The 14,444-nt window shown below is 39.8% G+C and overlaps 1 protein-coding gene across 5 annotated transcripts in view; it reads right to left on the reverse strand.

Moving 5' to 3' along the window:
• Positions 1-688: 688 nt before the first annotated feature.
• The window catches only part of RGS17 (regulator of G protein signaling 17), a 79,923-nt gene continuing 66,167 nt past the window's right edge, over positions 689-14,444 (reverse strand). For all 5 annotated transcript variants that reach the window (XM_069954619.1, XM_069954620.1, XM_069954622.1 and 2 more), the window contains exons 4-5: positions 5,196-5,430; positions 689-1,714 (exon numbers count right to left, since the gene is read on the reverse strand). In XM_069954619.1, the coding sequence (XP_069810720.1) occupies positions 1,526-1,714; positions 5,196-5,430 (424 nt within the window). In that variant the 3' untranslated portion in view covers positions 689-1,525. The remainder of the gene's footprint in view (positions 1,715-5,195; positions 5,431-14,444) is intronic.

Raw genomic sequence — 14,444 nt, forward strand, 5'->3', positions numbered from 1 at the left:
ATACTAAACCTGTATGAATTGAAAAAAAAAAAAAATTAAATAAAAAATAGAGGTAGTAACATGTAATTAACAATAACATTTTAAAACAATGTAAGGCCCAGTCTGCCACTTAAAATTCATGCAACTAATATTATTTTTCCCCCTACTATTGTTAATAGCAGAAGGAATAACTGTATTATATCTTTGCTTTACTATGTTTTACTATATGTAAAAAGTAAAATGCCAGCAGTCAAGTCCGTATATGTGTGTATACCTATAAACCTAGATCCACACACATTTAAATATAAAAGGCAGGTTTAAAAAAAACAAAAAAAAACAAAAAAAAAAAACAGTGATAAAATCATAATTTAAACAGCTACAAGCAAAAACACTGTTTTTTTTTAATTCTTTAAAAAAAAAAAATTTGGTTTACTTGTTGACCTCTACAGCTTCCCTTATTTTCAAAGAGAGGTACAATAAGCGAAGAAGCCGAGAGATTAACCGTTACGTTTATGTAACTCTCAAACTTAAACCAAAGCATTCAAAGCATTGTTCACACAGTAATATTAATTTAAAAGACAGAATTTTTTTTTCATTAAAATGTTTCAAATGCTACATATAGGTAAACATTTTATTATATTTTATTCAAAATATTAAAGTATCAAGCTCTTTGTTATTTAATTTTTTCTTTCTTTTTTTTTTTCTCTCTCTCGCTGTAATACAGTATGTTAGACAACACTGTTAAAACTGGATGACCAGTTTTATTAAATCATCCTATGTATATGACATCTGAAATGTACATAAATATGCTATTTTTTTTAAATAACAATAAACAATGTCAGCTCAGAGATTTGGTCATCCAGACATATATCCTTTATGTGGTTTGTGCTTCTTTGACATTGCAAATTCTGTAACAAAAATAAAAAAAAAGCCACATTTGGCAGTGAATATCTGTGTCTAACCCGACTTCTATCTCCTTTGCTTTCATCGCGCACCTGATGAAGCTTTCTCGTGTATTGCCTTTACAATATCCATTGTCTTAACGCCCTAGACGAAAGTATCATTTCATGTTATAATGGTTTGACCAATACACATCCGTCAAGTAGGGATATGCAAACCAAGCCAAGGTCTGGTTACGCTTTAGACGGAGTTCCACCTAAAATAGTGTTAAATGTAATTGCCTATATATTGCAACGTGTTTGTGAGTTACGGAGAATGCCTATTTGTACACATGCTGTATGAGATAAAACAATTTGTATTTTCAAAGTCCATCAAATAGATCTTATGCTCAAGTGAACTGTGTATAAAACAAACGTGGCAATTCCAGTGTTGTTGTTTTTTGTTTTGTTTTTTTTTCCTCTCAAAATCAAGCATGAAAGACCTTGGGGGGAAATGGAGACAGAAAGCAGTTTTCTTGTTTATTTTTCACAGTAGCCTGAGTAGTGCACAACTGGAGTTCTCCAGGAACTCGGTGTCTGATGTTATTAAACTACATATTTGTTCTGTTGAGACAAAACCCCGGGTATAGTTTGTCCGAAGATTTCGGCTAAGAGTCAATGGTGGAACCTTCTGTACTTTCGAGAAGAGTCTTAAAAAGTTGTGAGTTCAAAAACCTTGGAAATGAGTCTCTGTGCATCAGTGTATAAATCTGAAGTTGGGCATCTTCGTACATGTGAGGTGTTGGATCTAGCAAATTCCTGTTGATCACTTCCCGGACTCTGGAGTCAAGACTGACCTGTGGGTACAAAGAGAATAAGGGAACTGGGGTTGGACTGTAAACATCAAAAAGTCATGTAGATATTTACACAGGATAGGGGACAAGTAAGAGATCGCAGGGGGTACCAGCAATCTCCAGATCGACCCCCAACTCCTTTGTTTTGAATATAGCCGTAGGTTGGCACGGTCTATGGAGCTGCCGGAGAGAGACGAGTACAGCATTTTCTGGAGGATAATTTGAGGTCTCGGAGTGAGGGTTTGTGTATTTTAATTGGTTTTAATATGTCTGTTTAGTCTGTATTAACATTTTTGATACTCTGATTAGAGATGAGCGAAGCAGCTAGAAACTCGATAAGATTCGTGAATTTAACAAATTTCATCAAAACAGCAAAAACTCTAGTAGCTACAATACTGGGACTATGACAGAAGGGCGAATTTGTTTAAAGCAACTCTGTACCCACAATCTGACCCCCCCAAATCGCTTGTACCTTCAGATAGCTGCTTTTAATCCAAGATCTGTCCTGGGGTCTGTTCGGCAGGTGATGCAGTTATTGTCCTAAAAAACAACTGTTAAACTTGCAGCCCTGTGTCAAATTGGCGTGGCCTTGAGTGTCTGTGCATTAGGCTTGCACCGCCTCTCCGTCCCTCCTCCCCACCCTCTTTACCATTAGAAATGGCCCTGGCAGAATTTCTTCTATTTTTCACTTGTCTGAACACTGCACAGGTGCATTAACGATCCAGCACATGTTCAGTGTTTACACAGTTGAGGAATAGGAAATTCTGCCCAGGGGCATTTCTAATGATGAAGAGGGCGGGGAGAAGGGATGGAGAGCCTAATGCCCAGACACTCTAGGCCATGCCAATTTGAAACAGGGCTGCAAGTTTAAAAGTTGTTTTTTTAGGACAATAACTGCATCACCTGCCTAACGGACCCCAGGACAGATCTTGGATTAAAAACAGCTATCTGAAGGTACAAGTGGTTAGGAGGGGGCAGATTGTGGGTACACAGTCACTGTAAGCATAGTTTTGTAAAAGTGTCAAAAATCGGAAAATAGCAATTTACGAAAGTGTCAATCAGCCAGTCAGCAATCCAATTTTTGCCATGGACAGCAATGGACCTTGGTGGATCAACGGCGTAATAGCAATATTTTTCCAAGGACAGGAGTGGTGTCCTAAATTGGCAGCTCCAACAAACAATCCCCCACAATCAGCCCCCCTTTCCTCTCTGTCCCCATATCGCTCTCTTAGTCTCTCCCTGCTCTGCTGTAACTGCCTGCTGCCATCCTGCTCTCTCCTCCGCACACAGCTGACTGGCCACCTCCGTTACTGAACCTCCTTAGAGGGGGAGGAGCTGACATTACAGAGGGGCCTGCAGCTTGTGCGGCCGCCATTTTCAATTAACAAATGCACAGGAATTCGCTTTGCAAAATGAATCGAATCAACGGCCTGATTTGCAGTAAATTTTGATTCGCCGTATTTGCCGTATTTGCTCATCTCTAATTTAGATATTTGTGAGTGCATCATCTTACTTCAGGTACTCATCTTTTTCTCTTTTTTTGGTAGGTTACTAAAAACTATTCTTGAAATTTTTTTTAAATGTCTCTTAGGCCCCTAGTGTTTATCTCAAGCTGTGCTGAGGCAGAGGTGATACTACAGGGAGACGCTTCTAAAGGCTCCAGTTCAGGCTAGAGCTAATATCTTTTCCATCTTTTAAAACCATTTCGGGAAGGATCATAATAAAATGGAAATAACAATAAAACACAAAACAGATTTGCAGAAACTTGGTTGGATGTCAGCACCAAAGACAAAAATTAGAGGCTTTAAAGTTTGGCAGTTTTCAAAAACTTTGAACTCTAGTGTCAGCTCTTTCATATCCAGGTATATCATCGGGAGATACTTCTGAAATAAGTGATTATCTTTAGTTCTGCTGCAGCCTGTACAAGCTCCAGGCAGCACAGTAATACAAAGTACACAGCAGCACAGGTCTAGTAAAACAAGAAAAAAGGATTTATAAGCAAAACATACGAAACACCAGCAGTCAGGGTCGAGATTTATAAGTTTAGGCTGTTCTTAGTCCTTTAATGACCCAGGACGTAACTTTATATAATGGCCCTGTTAAGGAGATACAGAGAGGGTTCGGGAGCTCTCTCCATACCAAATGGCTGCTGGCTGCTTTTAGAGAGAAAAAAATGGGTGCAAAATGGCCACATAAAAAAAAGTTGTGGGAACACAGCTATAATGTACATGGGGTATTTATCAGGGGTCTGATTGGCCTATCCATAACGAAACTGAACTTCAACTTGAAAGTCAACTCTAGATTTTTCTCCATCTACAGAGCTACGTGGCCACGATGGTTTGTTTTTTGTGGGATCAATTGTACTTTGTAATGACACTGTTGATTTTTCCCTAAAATGGGGGGGAGGGAGGGGGGGGGAGCTTCTTTTTACATCTTTTCCAGTGTGGACAAAGTTACACTTTGAGGGCATATTTTTTTGTTCTGCTGCATTATTGGAAGGTCGTCATTTTGAGGCAAAAATATGGGCATCTTTTGATCATTACAACCATATATAACGATCATGCACTTTATTTTTGCACGTTAATATTAAATTACAGCCTTATTTTATGCCGAAAAAATGCAGGTCTATAAAAATATGTCCGAAAAACAATGTTGGCTGAACAAAACCTAAATCTTAAAGACTACCTGTCCTTAAAAATAACTTCTGACTGGCATCCATGTCGAAAGTTATTGATCGCAGCGAGTCTCACTGCTCAGACGGCCCACTTCGATCAGGATATATAGCTTGGCTGGGGAGTGGATGACATGGCCCCCATGCCCTTTCCCCGGCTATATTTCCTGATCGCAGCGGGTCTCAGCTATTATGCAAATTACATCCACAATTTTTATCATATGGCTTTTTTTATGTCCGCCCAAAAAGATGGCTGAAAAGCAGCCAAAAAAAAAAGATGTCCAAGCAAGTCTGTTATAAGCTGTGTCTGGTTTAAATGTATAGGACTAAACTGCCATACCAGATACAGCCAATGGCTATGTTCACACACTGCAATGAATTTGGGAAAATACAGCTGTAGTCATCATCAAACACAATGGCCGCATGGTTTCCAAATTCATTGATTTGTATTGATTTTAATAGAACTACGGCCGTTGTTTAATACATTGTTTACAAAATAATGAACATGTCTATTTTCTATGGTCCCAATTCGCGAACAATGACCACAGAAAATAGACTGTTCACATGTTGTGTGGCCGTCCTGCTGGCTGTAGTGTGAATGAAAGTCAATGGTTGACTTATGGTTGGCAGATTCAAAAGAATTTTCCGACGGCCGACAATGCAATATCTGCTGGAGGAATACGTAATACAGCGGCCAATGTTTCACACTAAAACCAACAGCCGTGTCAAACAACGGCCATTGTATAACGTTGTGTGAACATAGCCTAAAAATAGACATGGTTCAGCTTTAAAGTTTGTTTTGTGCCGACCTACCTCTTTTGGCGAAAGTATGGAGATATAATCTTCATAAATAGTTCTAGCTTTTTCTTCGACAAGTTTCTTGTTTTCTTCATTCTTTAAGTCTTCACATGCCAGCCAGAAAAGCAGATTTTCTTCACTGTATTCTGTGCGTAAAAATTCTCGGAAGAGATTTCTTCCTCCAGGACTCCTCATCATCTTGTCAAAGTTGTGAGACCAAGTTAGAATTTCCTCATCGGTTGGAATTTGGCTGAAAGTCAAAATGTCTTATTAGTATATAGTCTTGTGTGAACTTTGTACCACTAACAGTAGTTATAGCTAGAAAAAAATAGTACTGTTAGATCTGCATCATACAAATACATCTATAGGGATCTCAGGTCTCCTACTGTAATGAAGAGTCAAAGAGGAGTTGTGGCTCAGTGTTTGTGCCGCACTCCAACCCACCTCACGACAACTTTCTTTTTCCTCTTCGTCATGAATAATCAATACTGCCCGGCCTCCTGCTTGCTCAGCTGTCAGTCAGTATTTGCCAACAGAGGACTGATCTGCAATTAGATATAGTTGAATGTTCTAACCTGTGTAGGAACTGTGGTCTAGGGGTAAATCACCTGTCCAGATTGTGCACCTGTTTGTTTTCTTTGGTCGAATTTCCTGTTGGAAATGAAAAATAATTCTTTTTTTCTCATTATTGTATCATTTTTAAGGCCAGGTTCAGACTATGTAACTGTGCGGCTGTATTTGCGGCATGTAATTGTGCGGCGGTATTTTTGGTGGTTCATGCGTACGCTGGAAAGTATAGGATATACGGCTGCACAGTGCACACTATGTATGAATCTACGGCCCGACCGTAAACGGACCCGTAAAAAATGAACAAGACCATTGTTTGCGGCTGGACATGCGGCCGAGGATTGACAGGCGGTCCGTACGGAGTACTTCAAAAATAGCCGGCAATGATGCCGAATGCCGATGCCTCTAATAGTTAATATATTGAATTAATAAAACACATTTTCTTTGTAATAAAGTGCCTTTCATTGGTCAATAATTTAATTCTAACGAATCCATCATTTTGCAATTAAATATACTGTTAAAATAGATATATAAATAAATGTATATTTATATATATATTTATTTTTTGACAGTATATTGAATTGCACAATAATGGATTCGTTAGAATTAAATTATTGACCAACGAAACTGAATTTATTTAATCGAAAATGTGTTTTATTAATTAAATATTAATTAGTACAGGAAGCTCCATAAGCCATTAATTCATATTGCCGGCAATAGAGCTTTCTGTACTAATCATCACTTTACTTTAATGAAAACATCAAATGTTTCTTCTAATTATGTTATCACAATAGCATTATTAGAAGAAACATTTAGAATTATATGTGCGCTCAGCTGATTGGCTGATCGGCTCAGCGCACATATAATTAGCGGGTCCGCAGCATAGTGACTTCATTGTGCTGCGGACCAGCGAAGAGGCAACATCGGGGTGAGTATAGAGCTCTCCCCACCCCCTCCCCAGCACTGCACCCCTCCCAGCAAGGAAGGGGGGTCACTTAACCCCTTCCTTGCTGGGATGGGTGCAGTCTGACATCAGTCTGGCCCCCAAGGGGTTAAGGGGGATGCAATACATCCTCCCTTAACCCCTTGGGGGCCAGACTGTAAGCAGCGATCTGTAAAGATGCTGCATACTGTAAGGTGCACAACACCGCTCACAATGATGGGTGTTGTGCTCCTGTTTGTGTGTTTTTTGTGTGTTTCTCCCTTTTTGTTTTTCAGATATCGGTATCCTGGGGATTCCGTCGGATTCCGTGGACTACGTCGATGACCAGTGTTTTTTTAATGTTTTTTTTTAATAAAATGGTCAATGAGGGGTGTGGGGGTGTTTTTATTTGAATAAAAACATTTTTTAACTTGTGTCTTGTCTTTATTTCTTTACTTTATAGACTTAGTAGTGGAAGCCGTCTAATAGACGGAATCCATTACTAAGTTGGGGCCTAGTGTTAGCCGGTATAAAATGGCTAACACTAACCCCTCATTATTACCCCAGTACCCAATGCCACCAGGGGTACTGGGAAGAGCCGGGTGCCAGTGGTCCCGGAGCGTCAAAATTTGCGCTCCTGGACCGGGCGGCAGCAGGCTGGTAAGATTTAGGCTGGGGAGGGCCTAAACCAATGGCTCTTCCCACCCTGGTGTTACCAGGCTGCTGTCGTTTGGTTTTTAACCCGGCTGGTTATAAAAATAGGGGGGACCCTATGCGGTTTTTTTTTAAATAAATAAATAATTTAAAAAAAACGCATAGGGTCCCCCCTATTTTTATAACCAGCCGGGTTAAAAACCAAACGACAGCAGCCTGGTAACACCAGGGTGGGAAGAGCCATTGGTTTAGGCCCTCCCCAGCCTAAATCTTACCAGCCTGCTGCCGCCCGGTCCAGGAGCGCAAATTTTGACGCTACGGGACCACTGGCACCCGGCTCTTCCCAGTACCCCTGGTGGCATTGGGTACTGGGGTAATAATGGGGGGTTAGTGTTAGCCATTTTATACCGGCTAACACTAGGCCCCAACTTAGTAATGGATTCCGTCTATTAGACGGCTTCCACTACTAAGTCTATAAAGTAAAGAAATAAAGACAAGACACAAGTTAAACATTTTTTTTATTCAAATAAAAACACCCCCACACCCCTCATTGACCATTTTATAAAAAAAAAACATTAAAAAAACGCTGGTCATCGACGTAGTCCACGGAATCCGACGTAATCCACAGGATACCGATATCTGAAAAACAAAAAGGGAGAAACACACAAAAAACACACAAACAGGAGCACAACACCCATCATTGTGAGCGGTGTTGTGCACCTTACAGTATGCAGCATCTTTACAGATCGCTGCTTACAGTCTGGCCCCCAAGGGGTTAAGGGAGGATGTATTGCATCCCCCTTAACCTCTTGGGGGCCAGACTGATGTCAGACTGCACCCATCCCAGCAAGGAAGGGGTTAACTGACCCCCCCTTCCTTGCTGGGAGGGGTGCAGTGCTGGGGAGGGGGAGAGCTCTATACTCACCCCGATGTGTCCTCTTCGCTGGTCCGCAGCACAATGAAGTCACTGTACTGCGGACCCGCTAATTATATGTGCGCTCAGCTGATCAGCCAATCAGCTGAGCGCACATATAATTCTAAATGTTTCTTCTAATAATGCTATTGTGATAACATAATTAGAAGAAACATTTGATGTTTTCATTAAAGTAAAGTGATGATTAGTACAGAAAGCTCTATTACCGGCAATATGAATTAACGGCTTATGGAGCTTCCTGTACTAATTAATATTTAATTAATAAAACACATTTTCGATTAAATAAATTCAGTTTCGTTGGTCAATAATTTAATTCTAACGAATCCATCATTGGGCAATTAAATATACTGTCAAAAAATAAATATATATATAAATATACATTTATTTATATATATATTTATTTTAACAGTATATTTAATTGCAAAATGATGGATTAGTTTAAATTTAATTATTGAACAACGAAAGGGACTTTATTACAACGAAAATGTGTTTTATTATTTTAATAGATTAACCATGAGAGACATCGGCATTAGTGCAGAGGATCGCAAACCCCGGTAATAGCAATTCATGTAAACTGTGTTCTCTGCTTTCCCAGATGCATCCAGAGGTGTTTGCATCACTTTCTTAAGATTTTATTTGTTATTTTTAGTTGAACCAGATTTCAAAGTAAATGACCGTATGTTTTGAGCCGCATGTCTATTTTTTCCCACGGCCGGAGTTTCATCCGCACATTTACAGCCGCATAAAAAATACAGCCGCACAGTTACATAGTGTGAACCTAGCCCCCAAGTGCAAAGAGGTCAAAATTATTATTTTTTCATTCTTTTTTAATACAATAATTAGAAGAAAAATAATAAATATATTGTGTTTATTTTTATCTTTCATTGCAATGATGGAGAAAAAACTAATATGAACCTGATTGGGAATTCTTTGCACTTTGATAAAATGATGAGAAAAAAGAAAAAAAAAAAATATTTCATTTCCGTCAGGGGAATCGAACCAAAGCAAAACCTGCTGCAGGTCTCTAGACAGGTGATTTACCCCTAGACCACAGTTCCAACACAGATTAGGTGGTTCAACTATTTCTGATTTCAGATCAGTTCTCTGTTGGCAGGTACTGACTGACAGCTAAATGAGCAGGAGGCAGGGCAGCATTGATTGTTCATGGAGGAGAGGGAGAAGGAAGGAGTGGTGAGATGTGCCAGAGTGCAGCATAAACATTGAGCCACAACTCCTCTTTGACTCTAGATTACAGCAAGAGACGCGAGATTGTGCATAATACACTCAACAGACAAAGTACCAAAAGGGAACATGCTCACTAGGAGACTGCCATCTACAGCACACTGTCCGCAGCTTAGGTATGGCCCAGGTGCTGACAGATACTCCTTCATGCTTTTCCACCTTAGGTAGAGTGCATGTAGTAGTACATCACCATTACCAATATGCTGGAGACTAAAGGCACACCAAGGAACGATGATGGTCTACCCTAGGATCTTGGCTGGCTCCCCGTCTCCTGGAGGATCCACATGGAGTGGCTTGCACCGAATGACTACCATTATTCTGCTACTGTAGGTGTTAGTGCAACATCATCAGGTGAGTGGTTCCTCACCACTACTACTCTTTTCCATACTCATGCAAATCTGTGCTAATGTTGATCGTCTTGGCAATCTTAAAGACATCTAGGGTATGCTGCCCAGCCTGAAACTGCATGGCATCTCAAATAGCAGGGACTTCTTTATTCTAAAGATCAAAAGATGACTTGGCTCAAGGACCTTGACCAGTAAAAACTTCAGTCAAAATAGCATATTTATGGGGGAAACTGCAGGCTGGAGCAGGGGGGAACATAATAAAGAAGTTCTCCTTACCCATCCCCGTACCCCCGCAGCACAAATCACAGGATCACTGACTGCCACTGGAATAAAACTTTTCCCGGGTTTCTGCATTGTCACGACCCGGGAGAAAGTGCCCTTCCTGGTTAATGGATTGCAGCCCAGTCACAGACTATCGGTCAGGTGGTAACGTCAGTGAAGCAGGAGATCCAGGAGGCCAGGGGGGCCTGTGAGTGGTAAGGCAGTGCTGCGGGGGCACGGGAAAGAGTAAGGGTCCTATTAGATGAAGCGATTTGTAATGATAAACTAGATCTTTTATCGTTAACCTGAAATCATTAGCAAACGATTAACGGTGATTTCGGTGTCAGAAACAAGTGAACGATGAACGATTTCTCGTTGGCAGTGCGATCGTTGCCTGCATTTAAACTAAACAAAATTTGAAAGATAAAATGATAATTCGCACGATAATCGTTCCTTGTCATAGGTAGTAATAGGTAATAAGTAGAGCTTCTTTATTATGTCCCCCCCCCCCCCCCCCGGCCATTTTTATGTTGGCCAGACTTCTCCTTTTAGGAGAAATAATAGTTTATATTATAACAGGATATATTGCTGTATAAAGTTTTCTACAAAACAATAAAGTTTCAGCCTAAAGTTAATTCTATTGTGTAAGTTTATAAGGTTATATGGAAGCTGTCCATTAAAATTAGACCTCGCTTAGACATCTTGACCTAAAGGTGTGAAAGTGAATTACTGACATATTCCGTTCAAGTATTCAGAATTGCCAAGCACCATGTTCTTGTGGACTCACATACACGTACGTGCATACATACATACATTCCCATACAGTACATACATTTGCATACATACATATACATACATATGCATACATACAGTACATACATACATGTATATTCATACACACATGTGCATACATACATACATGTACACACTTACATACATACTTATATGCATACATGTACACACATAAATATACAGACATACATGTGCATACGTACATACGTACGTACATACATACATGTGTATACATACAGTACATACATACATGTACATATATACATATGCATTCATACAGTATATACATACATGTATATTCATACACACATGTGCATACATACATGTACACACTTAAATACATACTTATATGCATACATGTACACACATACATATACATACAGACATACATGTACATACGTACGTACATACATACATACATGTGTATACATACATGCATGTGCATACATGTGCGTACATACATACACATACATACATACACACATACATATGCATTCATACAGTACATACATACCTATATACATACACATACATACATACATACATACATACATGTACACACATACATACATACATACTTACATGTACACATATACATACAGACATACATGTACATACTTACATACACACATGCATATACATACATACATGTACACACACACACACACACATACATACACATACACATGTGCATGCAGATAGCTGGCATACACTGCATTCTGCTTGAAGAGAAGGTTTTTCCCACTGATAATTCCCCTTCGGTGGGCACATAGCTTAAGCTCTTGCTTTGTAAACATATATTTGATTCCCAAGAAACACTGAGTTTAAAATAGCTATTTTAAACAGTCTGATTTCTGATTTTTTGGCTGCCTCTCTATATGAGGTTAAATTGTAATTTGGATACAGGCCAAAATAAAGATGTGCTCTACCTTCCCAGAGCATGAGGATTTCCCAGACTGAGATGCTGTGGGAACTCTGAGGAATCCAGATACATAACGTGTGCGGCCGTGCACACCACAGAATGGTGCAATATTCCGGAGGATACAATATCTCCTGGGGGGCTATAATAGCAACAGGAGCTAATTGGTCATTATTGTGGGCATCCAGGATGTGTTCTTATAGACAATGACCCATAAATAAGACATTTGGGGGGAAAAACTGCATCTTTAAGTTCATTCCAAAACTCCAAAGAATGTCACAAAGGTGTCCTAATATTGCATGAAGTGGGTTTGTATATGAAGATGCAGAAGCTTCACCTTAAAGTTATTTAATTGTATTAGAAAATGTCACAATGGATAATTCCCTAATGTATGTCCAGAGCAGGAGAGGTTTTCTATGGGGATTTGCTGCTGCTTTGGACAGTTTCTGACATGGACAGAGGTGGCAGCAGAGAGCGCTGTGTCAGACTAGGGAGAATACACCACTTCCTGCAGGACATACAGCAGCTAATAAGTACTGGAAGATTGGAGATTTTTTTTTTTAGAAGTAAATCTCTGGCACTTTCTGACACCAGTTGACTTTAAAGATTTTTTTTTTTTTTGCTGGAGAACACCTTTAAAGACAAAGCGTTGTAAATTACTGCACGGTATTGCACATCTTAAGGCTTAGGGTGCCCTCACACGTACCGTATCGCTGCGTTTTTAACGCTGTGTTTTTATCGCTGCATTTTTATTGCTGCGTTTTTGTTGCGTTTTTTTACGTGCGCGTTTTGATTTTCACATGATTTTCATGTGAAAATCAAAAGTCGCATGTAAAAATCGCACCAAAAACGCAGCGATAAAAACGCAGCGATAAAAATGCAGCGATACGGTACGTGTGAAGCTACCCTTAAGAAGAAGATGAGATTGGAAGGACTGCGAAGAAGAGAATCATGAAAGACTACAGTATATAGGAATGTTTACAATCTTTTCATAGACATTATTTGAATTTGGAAGGATATCCTGACACATTGGGGGAGAATTATCAAACATGGGGTAAAGTGACCATCAGATTCCACCTCTCATTTTCCAAAGAGTCTGTGAGAAATGAAAGGTGGAATCTGATTGGTTGCTAGGGGCAACTGGGCCTGTTTCACTTTACACCATGTTTGATAAATCTCCCCCATTGTCTCCACTTTCTCTCGCCCCCTATAGTGCTACTTTTTGTAAATATGTACATAGAATTCATATTGTTGATATTTTTGGATGTAGGTACCCTTTTGGTGGATCTGGCGCCCTCTTGTAAAAACTTTTTTCATTCGGCATTCATTTTATTTTATTACATACGCGTTTCTAAGTATTTTATTTTATCATCAAATTTGAAGTATCTATAAATCATCTCATTGAGCTGCTATATATCTGGGCACCTATACAGCTCTCTTTGTTTGGGACATTTAATCTGTACTTGATGTTTCATCACATGTATGGAGGCACATGAATGGTCACGGGCGACTTTGTTATATATGTTGCTATGACGATCTCGTGATGGTGGTATGTGATAATTGATAACTCCCCTTGATGTTGAGGAATTTCAGGTGGAATCCGCAATGTGTAGGTGGAATCCGCAATCTTCTTGAAATAAACTCCTATAAAATAGGAACAGAGCAATGTCTTATTGTGGTCAATGAGATTTCCGCTCTGTTGTTCAGATGGTGGAATTTACGCGCGAAATGTTCCACCGTGAATCCATTTTCCACCCAAAGAATTGACATGTCCATTCTTTGTGCCCTATTCCACCGGACGATTATCGTTCACATAATCGTTAACGATAAACGATCCAAACGACAGCTATTACGAAAGTCCTGAAATCGTTCACCCATTTACATGGAAAGATAATCGTAAACTTATGATCGTTCTTGCGGTCGGCTTGTCGTCGCTATTTGCGTTCGTCACTACTGCGAACGACCGAACGACGTCTTATTCAATGCGAACGATTTGAGAATGAGCAACGATAAAAATAGGTCCAGGTCTTATTGAACCATCAACGATTTCTCGTTCGGTCGTTAGTCGTTAACTGCTATTCAAGCGAACGATTATCCTTTAGATTCTAACGATTTAACGATAATCTGAACAATAATCGTCCGGTGGCATTGGGCCCTTTGGGTGGATTCCGCTAGAGAAATCCTATAGAAGTCAAAGGGGCTTTGAATTTCTGCTTTCCGCTCAAATCCTGCAGGAGCTGAAGAGGGGGAATTTTCAAGCAGAAAACTTTCCTCTTTAATTCCTCGCCCATTCCTCACCTATTCCTCAGTGTGAACATACCCTTAATAACTGGCATCATGAAGTCATCTGTTATTTAGACCTATATTCTAGAATACATCATACTGTAGATCTGATGAGAATGGAACTGCAGACTGAACAGCCATTTTCTTCTCAGACATTTATGATGCAGCTTCAGTTCCAGGCCCACCTGAAAGAGTGGACGGGTGGCAGAGAAGATCATTGTATTTACATGGGCCGATTACCGGCAAGGAGTGTTGCTAAAAAATACTCCTGCAGCCGACAATCGGCCTGTAAAAAAAGTGACAGCGATCAGCCGAGGACCGTATATTGGCTGATCGTGTCCAG

This window comes from Dendropsophus ebraccatus, chromosome 15 (genome assembly GCF_027789765.1).
Source record: "Dendropsophus ebraccatus isolate aDenEbr1 chromosome 15, aDenEbr1.pat, whole genome shotgun sequence".
Classification (NCBI taxonomy): domain Eukaryota; kingdom Metazoa; phylum Chordata; class Amphibia; order Anura; family Hylidae; genus Dendropsophus; species Dendropsophus ebraccatus.